Below are 15,120 nucleotides of genomic sequence, written 5' to 3'. Positions count from 1 at the left end.
TCTTTTTTGTCGAATCCATTCCGTACTCCAACCACAATCCGGTCCGGGTTTTCCTTTTTGTCAACTCCATTCCGGACTCCGGCTGAAATCCGGCCCGGGATTCCCCGCACCCTGGATCCCGGATGGAATTGCCCAAAGATGAAGGAAAATTCCGTATTTTTCTGGCTTCCCTTGGCCAGCAGGAGCCGGGATGTGCTGAGCCACCCCCTCCACCCGACAGCACAATACTGGAATTCTCTCCAAGAAAATTCAGTGGTGCCATCTTGAGAAAAAAGAACAACTCAGCAACAAACAGGGCAGTATCTCACTTTTATTGTAGCAAATATACGGGACCTTTGAATGACAAGATCACGTTCCCAAGGAATTGCTAGCAAAAATATCCACAAAAAGTTCAAATAAATAAGAATACATGAATATCAACATCAAAAGCTGGTCTGCAAATCCTCAGTTAATCAAGTTCAGTCCTTCCAGCATGGTCTGTTTATTTTTCAGATGAAAACCCACTAATGCAATGGGAGCAACAAAGGCTCAATACCTTTAAAATAAGGCAAAAAAATAGTGCATTCTAGGCAATTTCATACTGTAGAAATTTTATATATCAGATCCAAAAAAGCACATACTGGCTGAAAAAACTGTCAAAATTCTCTCCGAATTCTAACAAGATCCTTTAAATAGCAAATACAAGGTCAAAGTTACCTGAAACAATGAATGAAACACAGAAAGGACACGACCAGTGACAGGATGAGGGCAGATCTCAGAGTCTGGAGTCAAACAGGACAGCTCAGCCCAATGGAATCAGCACATCCCTCCCTGCTGTATCCCACTGAAAACGAGGTGGGGAAATTACTGCCCTCAGCATGAGATGCAAGGAATGGAGAAAAAAGGAACATGGCAAGAGAAAAACAATATTGCTTTAAATATTGTTTTTGAAAAAAAAAATTGAAATTAAATATTTCAATTTTAAAGGAAAACAGTTTATACATATTAGAGGGAAATTCTGTTTCTTCACATCTTCTAACAGGGTCATTTTACTGAAAATAACCGAGTTGTTCAAAGTTTATACTCCTGCAACTTGAAGCAGAGTCTGGCTGTTTATTTAAAGTACAACCTGAGCATATTAGTTCTGTAGGTAATACTGCAGAACAATAAACCTTTACATTCTCTAGCAAAAAATAAATCACTCTGTTTAAATATCTCACATCACAGTAATCTGTTCTTCTTCAAGAAGCATCACCAATGCTAGGCTTAGATCCACATGATCATATTGCTAAACCTTGTATAAAAAAGGCTGATAGCCACACAAACATGGTCCTGGGGAAGTATCTTCAGTAATTAATTTTAAACTGAATGTGTTTTATGGAATAAATTTTTCTGTTCTGTTCAGAAGTGCTGCTAAAGACAATATCCATCTATACAAAATGAAAGAAATATAAACCACAGTCCTCTTCATAAAAGGAGCTCTTTTCATCTGTAGGCCCAGAACACAGTGAAGTTAAAACAGAAACAGGATAAAACCCAGCCCTTGGAGGTCTGCTCAGCCAAGAGCTGTTTGTTGAGACAAACACAGAATTTCTGTGTTTGAACAAAGACGAGTGTGTCAGAAGTACCAAATCAATGACAGAAATTAGACTGGTGTGATTATCACATGAGACAAACCGACTTGGCCAGGTGGAGCCCAGAGATGAACAAGTTCTCAGAGTTCTTTAAAGTGCCATCACCACCTCCACCTGCTTCCCTTTTCAGTCTCCAACAACAGACTGGTGTCCATAAGATGACAAATATTACATTCAAACTTTCCTACCTCTGTGACAAAAGACTTTTCCCAGTGCTAATCACCTTTGCTCTGGTCACAGCTGGTTGAAATGGAGTTTATTTATTCTTAGAGAAGGGATCATGCAAAATGTGCCTGTATCTACATGCCCTCCTTACAACCCAGGAAAGCTTCAATTTAGAAAATTTAGCATCCAGCAATATTCAATGCTATAACAACATGCTAAATTATTTAGTGCATTCAACAGAATTTTAAAAAAAAGTATGTTATTCTGATTATTGCCTGGATCCTGCTCACCTCAGGTTTGGAGCTTGTAACAGAACTAGAACAGTGCATTAAAATCCTGATTATTGGCAAAGCAGCTCTCCTGTTTTTCAGTACTGCTCATGTGAATCAGGAACACTTGGCTAAGGCAGGCTTGCAGAATTTGGCCAGAGCTTGAAATACGAGCACTGGGTGCAGGAACCTTTCATCTAAAAACGCTGAAATGAATGAGGCTGGACCAAAACAAAAGGGTGAAACAGCAACCCTGGGATGTGCTGGTCCTCTGCAGCTGCTGGTGTTCAGTCCCATCCTGAGTGCCACCACACCTCTGACACAGCCACCTCCTCTGCTCTCCGAGCATCTCAGGTTCAGTTCCACTTGAATTGCATAGAGCTGAATGTACATGCAACTACAACTCATATTAAGTGTAACTTTACAAATACTGATTCTGGATATGTAATACTGTCTATTACATTCATTTCTTTTACCAATTCAAAATTTCACATTTGGTCTCCAGTAGACTAGGAAAAAAACCACTAAAAATATTTCTTAGGCTATTCCTGAGCAATGTTTTTATGTACTGTAAAATACTCTATTACTACATTTCTTAATATTCTCACTTTTCAAACTACATATAAATTCATGCTTTGAAATTTTACAAAGCTGAAGATCTGATAGGCACAATGAAAGATAGAAACAGCTAAGCATCTTAAAACCAAGATGAGCTCACCAAGAGAAGTGCAATTTAGCTATATACATAATGTACTCTTTAGTATTTGCTACTTTTTCATTTTCTATCACAATGTGAAGGATCCTCCTGCAGAATCTGGTCCATCAGAGCTCAGCTCACTTCTCATGAAGATTGGGACTGGTGGCTGAGGAGGAAAATAGGCTGAGCAGGATTTTAAAGTGAAAGTAAAAAACATTCTTTAGAATTTCATCTTGACAAGATCCTGTCCCCAGCTGCTGTGATTGATTTGAAATTGTAATAGATCAAGTGACACTTGAATATTCTCTGAACTGTCCTTTGTATTCTCCTGTATCTCACAGACACAAGAGAAGACAGAAGGCCCAAGGACAGGACCCAATCCTGGCTGTACAATTTCCTTCTGCAGGACATTTCCCCATCTCACCTCCCTCAGCCTTAAGAAGCCAAGCTAGACTGGACCACAGGGTAAATACGAGTCATCTCAGATGACTAAAAATAGGTATCTTCTGTATCAAAATATATCTTTACTTGAACTTACAACACCCTTTAAATTCTTCTCTTAAGAGTCTGTTTCTTATGTTTTGAGAGGCCACCAGTTCTGAAAACTAGGCCACACAGTCTCTGCTAAAAGCCTTAGTTTGCATGACTCAAATATATCCGTGTGCAATTTGAAATCTGGTCATTTCCCCTAAATGACAAAAAGCATCAAGGCCTACAAAATGAACTTCCAGGAAAGCTGTCTGTAAACACAGTGAAGATTCCAGGGTATAAAAATACACATTCTGTTTTCTTAATCTGTCATTATTGAAGCTGTCTGCTCCCTAATACTTTGTCTTAAAAAGAATTCTTTCTGCATTAAAATATTTCAAAACATTATCTCCATTCTTCTTCTTCTCAAAAAAATAATACCTATTTCATCCAAAAAATCCAATTCATCATCTTCTGTGAAGAATTAGAGTTGACTTTGCATAGATAACAGGCTCCGTTGTTTTATAAAAACACCAAAATCAAACCTGTCTTACAAAAAGCACATCTGGGCAAGGAGAAAGAGCATGGGACCCTATTCCCTCACACCCAGCAGGGTAAATACAAGGAACACTCAGCTGGTGCAGACAGGACGTTCTACACTTCTCTAAACTTCACACTGTGCTATTGTTATCCTCACTGAGCAATTATAAATATTTTTGAGGAAAGACCAATGGAAGACATTTGCCTTCAGAGAAAACATTTCCTGCTGGCTTAAGATCAAATCTATAGAAATGAACAGTGCTGACTCAGAACCACGTGCCAGGAACACTTTTCTCAGGATCTTCCTATGAAGGAAAAAAAAGATTCTTCTGCACTGGCCAGATGCTTTCTAGCAGTCAAGAAGCATCAACATTCACTGAAATTTGCGTGGTGTTTGCTTTGTGCCATTTGTTTTTATTTTCCTGTCCACTGTTGGTTTTCTAGGAGGAACATAATTGCTGCCATTGCCGTTTTTCTTTGGATTTGTACACATGTGTGTTTTTAAGCCTTTGATGGGAGCAGCTGCCCCATGGAATGCTGGGGTTTGCTTAGGGGGTCTGATGTTACCAACACTTTGGATTTTAGAGCTGCTCTCGGGGGGCTGCAGATTGAGAAGCTGCTGCTTTGCAGCTGGTTTCCTTCTCAGGTCACTCCTTCCATCACCAGTTTTCCTCTGAGGAGGTGCTGCACCCCCAGTTCTCTCAGGAACCTTCAGGGACCGCGCCGGGCGAGTCTCCTCAGAGCAGGGCTCTGCCCTGTGACCCAGACAGCTCCTGGGCAGCCTGGCAGCCCCTTCCTGGGGCACTGCCTGCCTGGGGGGCACAGGGCTGAGCAAGGCTTTGCCTTTTCCAGGGCTCTTGAGGGCACGGCTGGGGCCGGGGGCAGTCTGGGGCCGCCCTTTGGTGGCCCGGCCCCTCTCGTTCTGCACCGTCTGCATCTGCAGCCACTCCAGCTGCAGCAGGCGCTCCAGGTACTTCTCCAGGGCCCCCGAGGGCTTGGGCCGGAATTCGGCTTTCCCTTCCACGTGGGCAAAGGTGGCCAGCTGCTTCAGGTCCCACGAGTTGAAAGGAGGGGGAAGGAAGTCGGGGTAGTAATATTCGGATTCTTTAAATCCCATTTCAGGGATGTGTTCCAAACAAAGCGGGTCGATTTCTTCAGCTCTGAGGATGAGTTCTGGTGGTGTGCAGGGAGAGGGGGGAATGGGAATTCTTTCTGAGTCAGAGAGGTCACTGGCACTATCATCTTCAGCATCTTCTTTAATAATTTGCACCGATTCAAAATCAAGAAACATTTCACCTACAGATGCTTCTTGCCATTTCGAAGAGCCTGGGCTGGCTCCAGCAATGTATTCTTCATGATTCTTCCCCAGCTGTTCTTTTCTACTGCAATAAAAATGCTGCACTGGGACATCCTTAGCCCTATAGAAGTTTTCTTGTGTGCTGCCCTTTGTGCCAGGGGGGAGCCTGTGCAGGAAGGATTCACTTTGATTTCTTTCTGGGGGACTCCTGTGCAGGAAGGATTCATTTTTCATTCTTTCTGGAGGACTCCTGTGCAGGAAATATTCATTTTTCATTCTTTCTGGGGGACTCCTGTGCAGGAAGGATTCACTTTGATTTCTTTCTGGGGGACTCCTGTGCAGGAAATATTCATTTTTCATTCTTTCTGGAGGACTTCTGTGCAGGAAAATTTATTCATTTTTCGTTCTTTCTGGGGGACTCCTGTGCAGGAAGGATTCATTTTTCATTCTTTCTGGGGGACTCCTGTGCAGGAAGGATTCATTTTGCCTCCTTTCTGGGGGACTCCTCTTTGGTCCTTGTGCACTGTGCAGTGAGCTGCAAACACTGGGGATCCTAAAGGAAAAGGAAGTTCATGTCCTGTTAGAATGGTCAGTGCCTTTGAACAGCACCTTACAAAGGTCTTGCCACCCCTTCAAGGATGGGGATCCCCACGACTGAAGCTAAAACTGGCACAGAAACTTGGTAATGAGGCAAAATCAATAATTGCTGCTAGAGATAACACTGCCTACTACTGATTTGTTGTTGGAATTTTTTAAGGTTTTGCCTGAGAACTTACTAAAGCAGGATAGCAAGTTTCCATTTTGATAACTTAAATTTGTTCTCATAAATGGTGAACTCTAAGCCAAATGCAGCTCCAATTTCATCAAAAGCATTCTGTCAACCAGTTTGAAATGACTATGAATGAAACAGATAATCTTAACATAAAATTACCTTTTTGACTGATTATTGCCATCCAGCTGGTTCCTTCCCTTCTTATAAACATTTGCTTGGTGACCATCTTGAGTGTCATGGGAAATCTGAAGGGATATGAAAGTTTGTGATGTTATTAAGAAGCTGACTTAGAGTAGGTACCATTTTTCTGTTAGAAAAGGGGATTACTTACCTTTTCAATGGCACTTGATACATTTTTGCCTAATCTTCCAGGAGGAGATTTCGCATAAGAAATTGGTTTATTTAGTCCTTTGGTGCTTGGATGGCTTTTTCCATTACTGTAACCACAAATGATTAAACAGAATATCAGATATAAATAGCAGCATATATGAGTGTCAGAATGGAAGTACAACAAAAACTTGAGAGTACAGCTGAGTTTAAAAAAGGGCTGATTGCAGTCATTCTTAAAGTTCATCAGAACTATGCCACTATAGCCACTTTTTACTTTTTATACTACAAACGCACTGCTGTATTTTTAATATTATTAATGCAAAAGTGAATAATTCTATCAGATGATATAATAATAAAATGTAGCCCTTATAGAGAATCCTCTGACAGAGGATCCTAAAGCTTCTTTGGACATAATAAATATTACAGATATTTATAACTATTGATTTTTATAGTACCTGGTAGGTGCTCCAATTGCAATTTACCACAATTAATTATAAAGTACAATATGAAGGTTTCATATGAAGCCAAATCTTGCTTGTCTTTCCCATTTGCATATTCTCAACAAAATTTAAAGATTATTCCTTTGAAGATAAGGAATGGAAGTGAACAGGGAGCATAAGGTCTCTCCTGGTATTAATACAAACTATTTCACAATGAAGGCATAAGAAAATTCCTTATTTCGTATTATAATAGGACTTGTGAAAATATTATTAAGAGAAAAAAGCTCATATGAAAGCAAAAGGAATGGCATTACTGATCTGGGCAGCTTAGAACTAAAACATGCTTCCTTAATTAAACCAGATACATTTCTGTGTAAAAACAGAATAAATAAATCAGCATATTCTGTACGAATAAGAACAGTGTTTGCTCTAGAAACAAGAAGCATTACTGATTTCCAAAATATTATTTCAGAGCAGGAATAATCATACTGTGCCCTTCTATCTAATCTAGCCTTACTGCAGTTGAGTTAATTTGCCAGGCTGTACATCTTGTTCTCAGTTTTTATGTCAGTATAGTCAGATTTTGTTTTTAAAAACACGTGATTTCACAAATTCAAGAGCTTATAAAAGAAAGAAACTAAGTCCTGTGCCTCCAGCATTGCTGCAGTCACCTCTGTGACCTTGTGACCTGCACCATCATCCTGCACAATCATTTCTGTCCCTGGGACCAGGGGAGAGGAAGGCAGTGGGAACAGGACAGCCAGGCACTTATTAACTAAACCCAGCATGTTGACATTCCAGTAACTATAAAAAGCGAAATTAATTTCCTTACTTTACCATTCCTTTGTGGTTTTCATTGGTGTGGCTGTGGCTTTCCTTCCGCTGTGTCTCTCTGTGCAGTAATAAGGGATATTCCTGAATGCCTGGTCCCATTATTCCTCTTTCCAAAGGGAATCTGCACCTTTACTGTTACATAATCTTCAAACGGCTCCAGTCTTTTGGCTTTGCAAGACACAATCTATCCAATGCAGACATCCCCACGTCCCGGAGATGCTGGCGACAAACAAAATCCTCCCGATGTGATTCTATTTTTAAAGCAGGAAGATAAACATAATCAGCTACCAAACTGTACAGGAAAACAGTCCCCTCCCCCAGCTCTCGCTCAGTGGGAAGCAGCATCGTTCAATTTACTATTCCCAAAATAAGGAAATACCTGCGGGTACGGCCGTGCTCCCTGAGCTGCCGTGCAGTGTCATGTGCTCATCCCCATCCCTGCTCAGCCTGCGCAGCTCCCGGCGCTGGGCACAGCCCTGTGGGTGGGAACTCCTGCTCCAGGGGATGGAGAGCAGATCCCGACCCCTGCTGCCGTGCGAGCTGAGCGGCCTTTTTGTGTCACAAAATGCGCTCTTCCGATATGCATATATGCAAATCTTGTATCCAATTCTTCATCTTTTTCTTTTTCCAAAACAAATGTCTCATCAGCTCCTACTAAAAATACTCAGAGCAGGAGTATTTTTAGTATATTTAGCAGGAGTATCCATTGCTTTCTTTTACTTCAGAGGAACTGCATTCCCGTACAGGGAACTGCACAGTTCCAGGGGTTCACAATGGTCTGCAAATGTGACAGGTGACAAAGAGCTCTCCTGACCGCACCTTTACTTCTACTGCAATGCTGTTTATGTATTTACAGTCATATTAATGTCCGTATCTACTGACATTGATCCCGTCCTATCCCTCAAACGCCTCCCCGCATCCCGTCCCGGCCGCGCTCAGCGGAGCCGAGCCCCGGAGCGCCGCAGTCCCGCAGCGGACGGGGCAGAGCAGCGGCCGCAGGGGCCAGCGCCGGCCGGGCAGTGCCGGGATGGTGGCAGTGCCGGGATGGTGGCAGGCTATGGCAGGCAGTGCCCGCGGTGGATGGCAGTAGTGCCAGCAGGCGCAGACTGTGCCCGCAGCGCCCGCCGAGCCGGGCCCGCTCCGCTCCCTCCCGCCGTCGCTATCACCGCGCTCCGCAAGGGCCGCTCCTTCACTCAGGGGCCGCCCCGCATTCCCCGGCGCTCCTCGCCCCGGCCCGGTACCTGCCCTTACTGCGCGTCCGTCGCCAGCGGTAAGCGGCAGCGCCGCCCGAGCGCCGAGCGCGGGGGCCGGGCCGGGCGGGGCCGGGCGGGGCGGGGGAAGCGGCCCGGCGCCTGCGCTGCGGGTGCGGAGCGGAGCGGCCGCGGTGTGCGACGGGGGCCCGGAGCTGCTCCCGCGCTCGGGCTGCAGCGGGGGTCGCGCCGCCCATGGGCGCTGTGGCGGCCCCGAACGCGAATCCGTCCCCCGCCAGCCACGACACCGAGCCTGGCGCCGCGGCCGCGCCCGACAGCTCTCGCCCGCCTTCCAGCCTCTGCAGCAGCCCCGGCTCCCTCCTGCCCGACAGCCTCCAAGCCTTCCCCGGCCTCGACTCGCCCAGCATCCAGTGTGACAGCCTGGAGTGTGCCCCCTGCTCGTGCTGCTGCTGCCGCCGGAGCGCGGGCTCGGCCGCCGGCAGCGAGGACAGCCTGCAGGCCCCTCTCGCCCGCGGCTCCGGCACACGGTGCTTCGGCGCGCACCGCGCCTCCAGCGACCTCTCCGACAGCCTGGAGTCGTTCATCCAGCACGACAGCCTCCAGTCGCTCTCCAGCCTGGGTGTGAGCTCCTCCAGTATCAGCGGTGATAGCCTTGAATCCCTTTCCAGCCTGAGCCTGGGGGCTACCAGCCAGCACAGCGATCTGGAGTTCATCGGGCAGTGAGTCTGCCTTCAGCTTCCCGCACAGCGCCTTACTGCTGGCTCTCTGCCAGCTGCCCTGAGACCTGCCACGCTTCTGCCTCTCGTTCGAAGGTGACATTGTTCCAGGTGATCCTTGCTGTATCCAGTGCAATAACCTCAGACCTTACTTTGGTTGCCATTCCCAAATTAAGTGCTTCAGAGGGGTAGTGCTCCTTATTACCTGCAGTGTTAACACTGATTTTTTGTCACCAGTTAGAATGGAAGTGCGTGGTCCTCAAAGGAATCCCAGCTACCTCTCAGATCTCTATGAGAACATGTTAAGGGCTGAAGGAGCAGTGGCACGAAGGCAGCAGCAGCCCCCAGCAGTCTGTACAAGTAGCAGCAAGACTTTTCAGAGAAGTGCCCCAGCCAAGGAGAGCCCCCAGCCAAATAATCATGCGAGCAGCACCTTCTCCAGCTGTGACCCAGCCCTGCAGCCCATCATGCGTCGCCGAGCGAGGTCCCTGCCAACATCACCCGAGAGGAGGAAGAGAGCAGCAGTGCAGTGTCAGGAGCCCGGCTGCCGCATGAGCAGGGTCAGGTTTGCTGATGCTTTAGGCTTGGAGCTCACTCAAGTGAAAGTCTTCCAGACTGGGGAGGATCCATCCATCCCTTTGCACGTCCTTTCCAGGCTCTCCATAAACTCAGACCTCTGGTACAGCAGCTTGAACTTGGAGTTTACTATGCAATGCTTGGTCCCTGACTTCCAGCAGCCTGCAGACTGTGTGGATTTCTCATCCCGACTCCAGGAGCAGCAGGTGTGTCTGGAACGGGTGAGCAGCTCGGATCTGGGGCTCAGTGGCACCATCCAGGTTCGGAATGTTGCTTTTGAGAAGCAAGTGTCCGTGCGCTACACCTTCAACCAGTGGGAAAGCATCCATGAGGTGTGTGCTCGTTGGAAGTGCAGCATCCCAGAGAAAAACGGGCAGGATCAGGTTGATGTGTTCACTTTCTTCCTTCCTGTGCCTCCTTTCCTCCTTCATCTGAGCACTCTCGTCCAGTTTGCAGCAAGGTACCAAGTCAACGGCCAGGAGTACTGGGATAACAACAGAGGCAAGAACTACACCCTCAGGTGCCGGACTCACCCCCTGAAGCTGCCGAGGGAGTGTGAGGAGAGCTGGATCCACTTCATCTGAGTGAGGGAGCGGTGCTGAGCAGCGTGTCAGTGCTCTGGTGGCACTCTATGCCTTGGCATGGCGCTCTGCTCCTATGGCAACAGCCTTCTTTTTGAAACCTGCCAAACCTGGCCGAGTGTCCCAGGGCTGGGAGGCAGCCAATGGCCTGTGCAAACTGCCCTGAACCTCTGGGAAAGTTAAAAGGGCCAGAATCTGTAGTGAGATACCATCATAGAAAAGCCATGTGGGTTTTTTGGGTGAATGAGTCATTGCAGAATGGTTCCCAGGAATGCTGTGAGGCTACCAGAGAGCAAAACAACACATTTCTTGTTGTTAGTGATGCTCTTGGTTGCATAGAATGTTTCTAACTGATCTCTCTTACCATTTTCTACTGTTTGTTTTCTAAGTGGACAGTGTGGCTTAACTGGTTTTGTTTCTAATTTTGTTTATATTACTTCACCAAGTCAGGGCACTATTCCATTTATGCATAATTTGGATGACAGGCACTGTAGGAAAGACTTGTATTTGTATAACAATGTTATTAAGGCTGTAGTCACGTTAAATATTTCCATTAATATCTGAGTTGGAAATTCAATGCTACTATGAGCAAAACATACATGAAAATGTGCCATCAGGCCCTCTGTTTCCCTGGGGAAAAAAACAAAAGGTGCCTTTTCCTATCTCCTCCTTGCAGCAGGAGTGATTTTTACCAAAGTGTTTAAGGCAGATCTGCCTGGGAAATTCTCACCTTTGTCAACTGATGCCCAAGTAGGTTTTTCTCAAGGTGGTGGTACAGGAATTATCTTTTTCTGGTGCACCTGCTTTTGCTAAGGGAAACAAGACCAATATTGGACTTGTGTTGCAAATGCAGTTGAAGGTCTCAAAGCACTGTATGAATGCTCATCCTGGTAAAGTTATAGATCAAGAAATGGATGTGATAAAATAAATACATATAAGGAAAAGAAATAGTACAGGGAGCAGGGTACAGAGGCCTGGAATAGAATTCCAGAGCCCTGAATCACAGTTGTTCCCTAGTGTTCCAGAACTACTGCAGAAGTAGCTTTGACTTCTTTATTTAACTGCTTGCCATTGTAAAACAGTTGAACTCCCAAGACTGCAGCCTTGCAACACAAGCAGGAACTTGAAAGCACTTCATTACACAGACCCATAAACAGAATCCCTTCTGCTGCAGGGAGAGCACAGGAACACAGTTAGACCACCTTCCCGTGCTTCTTGTTTTACTATTTCTGTTCTGTGGTTTTAGTGTGGTTTAAGATTAGCAACAGGCTTAAATTTATGAAGTAAAAGTTTGTCCATAATTGTTCCCATACATAATCATTACTGCATGGAAAGTTTAGCTTTATATGTGTAACACAGTCTTTGAGAGCTGGCTGGCTGGAGATATTAGAAGAGCTGTGTTTTAAAACTATGCTATGAAAATCAGGCCACTTACTTGGGCATCTTATTTTGGATTGGTGCTTATTTATCAAAATCACAAGTTGTTTGTAAAATCACAGTTGTAAGCAACCCATGGCCAGTTATATATTAGCCTGAAAAGTCTGCTGAGTAATTCTGGAAGGGCAAAAACCCCAAGAAAATTAATTTGTGTGGCAACTTAATGCTGCTTCTTTGGTGTGATACCCATTTAGCAAAGCTGGGCTTTCAAGTGAGGAAGCTGCCTCATTCCATTGGTGTTTGACTTTCAGAGGAACCAAAGTCAGGAATGAGGATTCTGTGAGCTGCTGAGCACCTTTTGCAAAGTGCTCAGAAAGCTCAGTCCTGTCTGAACGTGCACACACATGCACAGAAGTACTTGTGCTGAATAAAAGGCACTATTTTCAAGCATTGTTCCCCCCTCTTTTTCCTTCTCAAATGACTGTTGTTTTTCCACCAGCAAACACAGCACACTATAAAAACCCCTCTCTTACCAGACACCACACTGGGTGCTGCTGGAGTTCAGAGCAATACTTGCTTTCGTGCCAGAAGGATGTTGCTGTCTTCTGGGACAGACTGTCATGTGCTAGCAAATGTCAGAGCTGAGTGTTCCCTTGGCCAGGTCAGATTTTGTAAAGCTGAGGCTGTCACAAGAAGGGTTCATGGCAGATGTAGCACAGTGTGAGAGGGGTGGAGAAATGAATGCCTCAGCAGTCTCAGCTGGGCTTCTGTTGTCTTCCTTCCACAACCTCTCAGGGTTTTGGCATATGCAAGGTCCTGAATACTAAATACTGAAGCATTATTCCAGATTTCCTTTTGCTCTGTGCTGGTCTGCACTGCTGGAGAAGGGCTGACAGTGCAGTTCTGGCACTGCTGGCTCAGTGGAGCAGTGGAGCTGAGAGCCATCTCTGGCTTAAGCTGCTAAAGCTTCACACCAGTACTGCCACCTGTCACAGCAGAGTTGATATTTGCACTTAGGTTTTATTGCCACACTCAGTAATGAACATCAAATGGCTTCTGGTTGACAAAAATGGGATTAAGCCATTTAGTGTTAATATGCACCTGTTGTGAAGGTAAATTTACAACACATTTTTATCTTCTCAGGACAACCTGACTGCTTGCACTGTGTTCAAATTCAGCACTTCTCTTATAATGCGGATTTTGTAAAAGTGAATTATTCACAAGGATTATCACCATATAATGCACTTTTAAAAACATGTATTTATTATTGTCATACAGTAAATGAATGTCTAATAGTCCACGGTTTCAAGGTTCTTCCAAGCATGTTTTTTAAAGAAACATGACATCCATGTCAATAAAAAGGGGTTGTACATTACACAGTATATCAGTGAAGCACATATGTTGGACAAAAGGTCCACCAGTTGTAAAATTGCAAAGTGCTTAATTAATTTTAAAAAGCAATAATAAAACTATGCCTATTGTAATACAGAAGATTGAAATAAAAGCTTTTCGCAATTTTCTGTTGTTTCTGTCAATGGTAGTCCTGTCAAGAAAGCTCCACTGGGGTCAGTCTTGATAGAGCTGAGGATGGGAATTATCTGTTGCCAGGTTTCTCCTAAGGCAAAATGAAGACATTTAACTAGCAGACATAATTAATAAAAATATACATTACCAATTACTTTTTAATCAGTGCTAATTATAGCAAATCAGTTTAAATACATGGGCATGTCTGTATTAAGTTGTTCATAAATTAAGATTATTTAGGAAAATGATCAGTTTTTTCTGCAAACATCCAACCATCAAATTTGTCTTATAGGTTGCTGTTGCTACTTTTAATCTAGGTGATATTTTTACATTTAGTTTCAAATTAATTGTTTATTTGTAAATTAAATTGCAATTTGTAATCACACTAATATGCATGTATAGTCAGTAGCTACAGCACTTAATGTGGTGTGTATCATCAGTGCTCAGTTGTACTTTACAGCTGGTAAAGACTTAGAACTGCAGTGAATGATTATTCATTTGGCAGCAGGAGTGTAACATTAGTAATGACTTCTTTCCCAACTTCTCTCTCCCTGTGATCTCAGATCTGTAAGTATTTCATTTGACACTTGATATTTAAACTGTTGGTATCAACACTTCTGACCCTTCACACACAACAGCAGCTGTGCCAAAGATTGAAAATACCTTGGCCAGCACAATGCCCTCCTTTAACTTTAATAAGGATAAATATTTCTGCTATTATAGTGAATAAGAGTCCCTGTAAATAGTGCTACCCTACCCTAAGGAGTTTTTCCATTTTCTCTGGTGTTTTCACATGTGTCTGAAATGACTGTGGCCAAGTAATTTCACTGTTGGTTCTGGTCTGTTTAATGCATAACTCGATGAAACTTCTCTGACTTCCCTTCTGCTAAACCAAACAAAACAGACTAATGTTACAGAATGAGAAATGAGCTGAAGTAATCTCAGTGTGGATTGCAGGAAACAAAGTGTGTGATCCACTTCTGGACTGTCTCACTTCTCTTTTGCTATAGAATGAGTAAGGCTGGACAAGCTCAGCCTCTGTGTTTGCTTGTGGAAAGGGAAACTTCGACTTCAAACTGGCTTTGATTATTTCTGTTCATATAGTGAAAGCACAATGCAGGATTCAGTTTTCATAGAAAACTTCTGATGCTCCAAGTTCCTCATGCAAAGTTTTGTCCTTGGGAGGTTTTTCAGTAAAGCTGTTTTACAAATCTGCTTCAGCACTGCTTACTCCCAGCTCCTCAGTGCAGATACTCCACTTCTCACACCACTTGTCATTTTCTTGCATTACAGTGACATCTCGTGGTATTTTAAATATTTTCTGTGCAGTTTTTTTTTCTTTTATAGTATTGCGTTTTTATCTATCTTTCTCATGTCAGGGAATCAGCAGTACTATTTTATTTACAATTGCTGCAGGTTTACCTGCTGTGAAAGGTGACTTCTCTCCTAGGTGCTCCAGTATTGCTGCTAATTCTAGGTATGAATGGAGACACTTCTTGATACTCTTCTGGAGTAGGTGAGATTTATTTTATTATCTGCATTTGTGATATGGTAATAGATACGCCAGTAGCACACCAGTGCAGGTAAAGCCCCCCTTTGGCACTGTCGGATTCCATTTAAACACATTATCCAGTACTGCTGGATTCCATTTAAGCACATTATCCAGTGCACTGCTGGGTTCCACTTAAGCACATTATCCAGTTCCCTCTG

The 15,120-nt window shown here is 44.2% G+C and overlaps 2 protein-coding genes across 2 annotated transcripts; one reads left to right on the top strand and one right to left on the bottom strand.

Annotated features, from left to right (window-relative positions):
- Window positions 1-4,050: 4,050 nt before the first annotated feature.
- On the bottom strand, window positions 4,051-7,660 carry FAM217B (family with sequence similarity 217 member B). Its single transcript, XM_030963413.1, has 5 exons — window positions 7,424-7,660; window positions 6,153-6,258; window positions 5,981-6,066; window positions 5,525-5,602; window positions 4,051-5,311 (listed from the first exon to the last, which is right to left on the bottom strand). The coding sequence occupies exons 1-5, from the start codon at window positions 7,522-7,524 to the stop codon at window positions 4,126-4,128; spliced, it is 1,557 nt and encodes a 518-aa protein (XP_030819273.1). The 5' UTR covers window positions 7,525-7,660; the 3' UTR covers window positions 4,051-4,125.
- Window positions 7,661-9,557: 1,897 nt separating this feature from the next.
- Window positions 9,558-13,357, top strand: PPP1R3D (protein phosphatase 1 regulatory subunit 3D). The gene has a single exon (XM_030963230.1). It carries the CDS (start codon window positions 9,595-9,597, stop codon window positions 10,510-10,512), a length of 918 nt encoding a protein of 305 aa, XP_030819090.1. The 5' UTR covers window positions 9,558-9,594; the 3' UTR covers window positions 10,513-13,357.
- Window positions 13,358-15,120: the final 1,763 nt, after the last annotated feature.

This window comes from Camarhynchus parvulus, chromosome 20, assembly GCF_901933205.1.
Source record: "Camarhynchus parvulus chromosome 20, STF_HiC, whole genome shotgun sequence".
Taxonomy (NCBI): Eukaryota; Metazoa; Chordata; class Aves; order Passeriformes; family Thraupidae; genus Camarhynchus; species Camarhynchus parvulus.
Note: the sequence above shows the minus strand (reverse complement) of the source record. Positions and strands in the feature narration are given on the sequence as shown.

Coding starts and splice junctions, on each gene's coding strand:
- PPP1R3D (XM_030963230.1), top strand. CDS start 9,595: ATGGAAGTGCGTGGTCCTCAAAGGAATCCCAGCTACCTCTCAGATCTC.
- FAM217B (XM_030963413.1), bottom strand. CDS start 7,524: ATGGGACCAGGCATTCAGGAATATCCCTTATTACTGCACAGAGAGACA. Junction 6,259..7,423: donor AACCACAAAGGAATGGTAAA/GTAAGGAAATTA, acceptor TTGTGGTTACAG/TAATGGAAAAAGCCATCCAA. Junction 5,603..5,980: donor GGCAATAATCAGTCAAAAAG/GTAATTTTATGT, acceptor CTTTTCCTTTAG/GATCCCCAGTGTTTGCAGCT.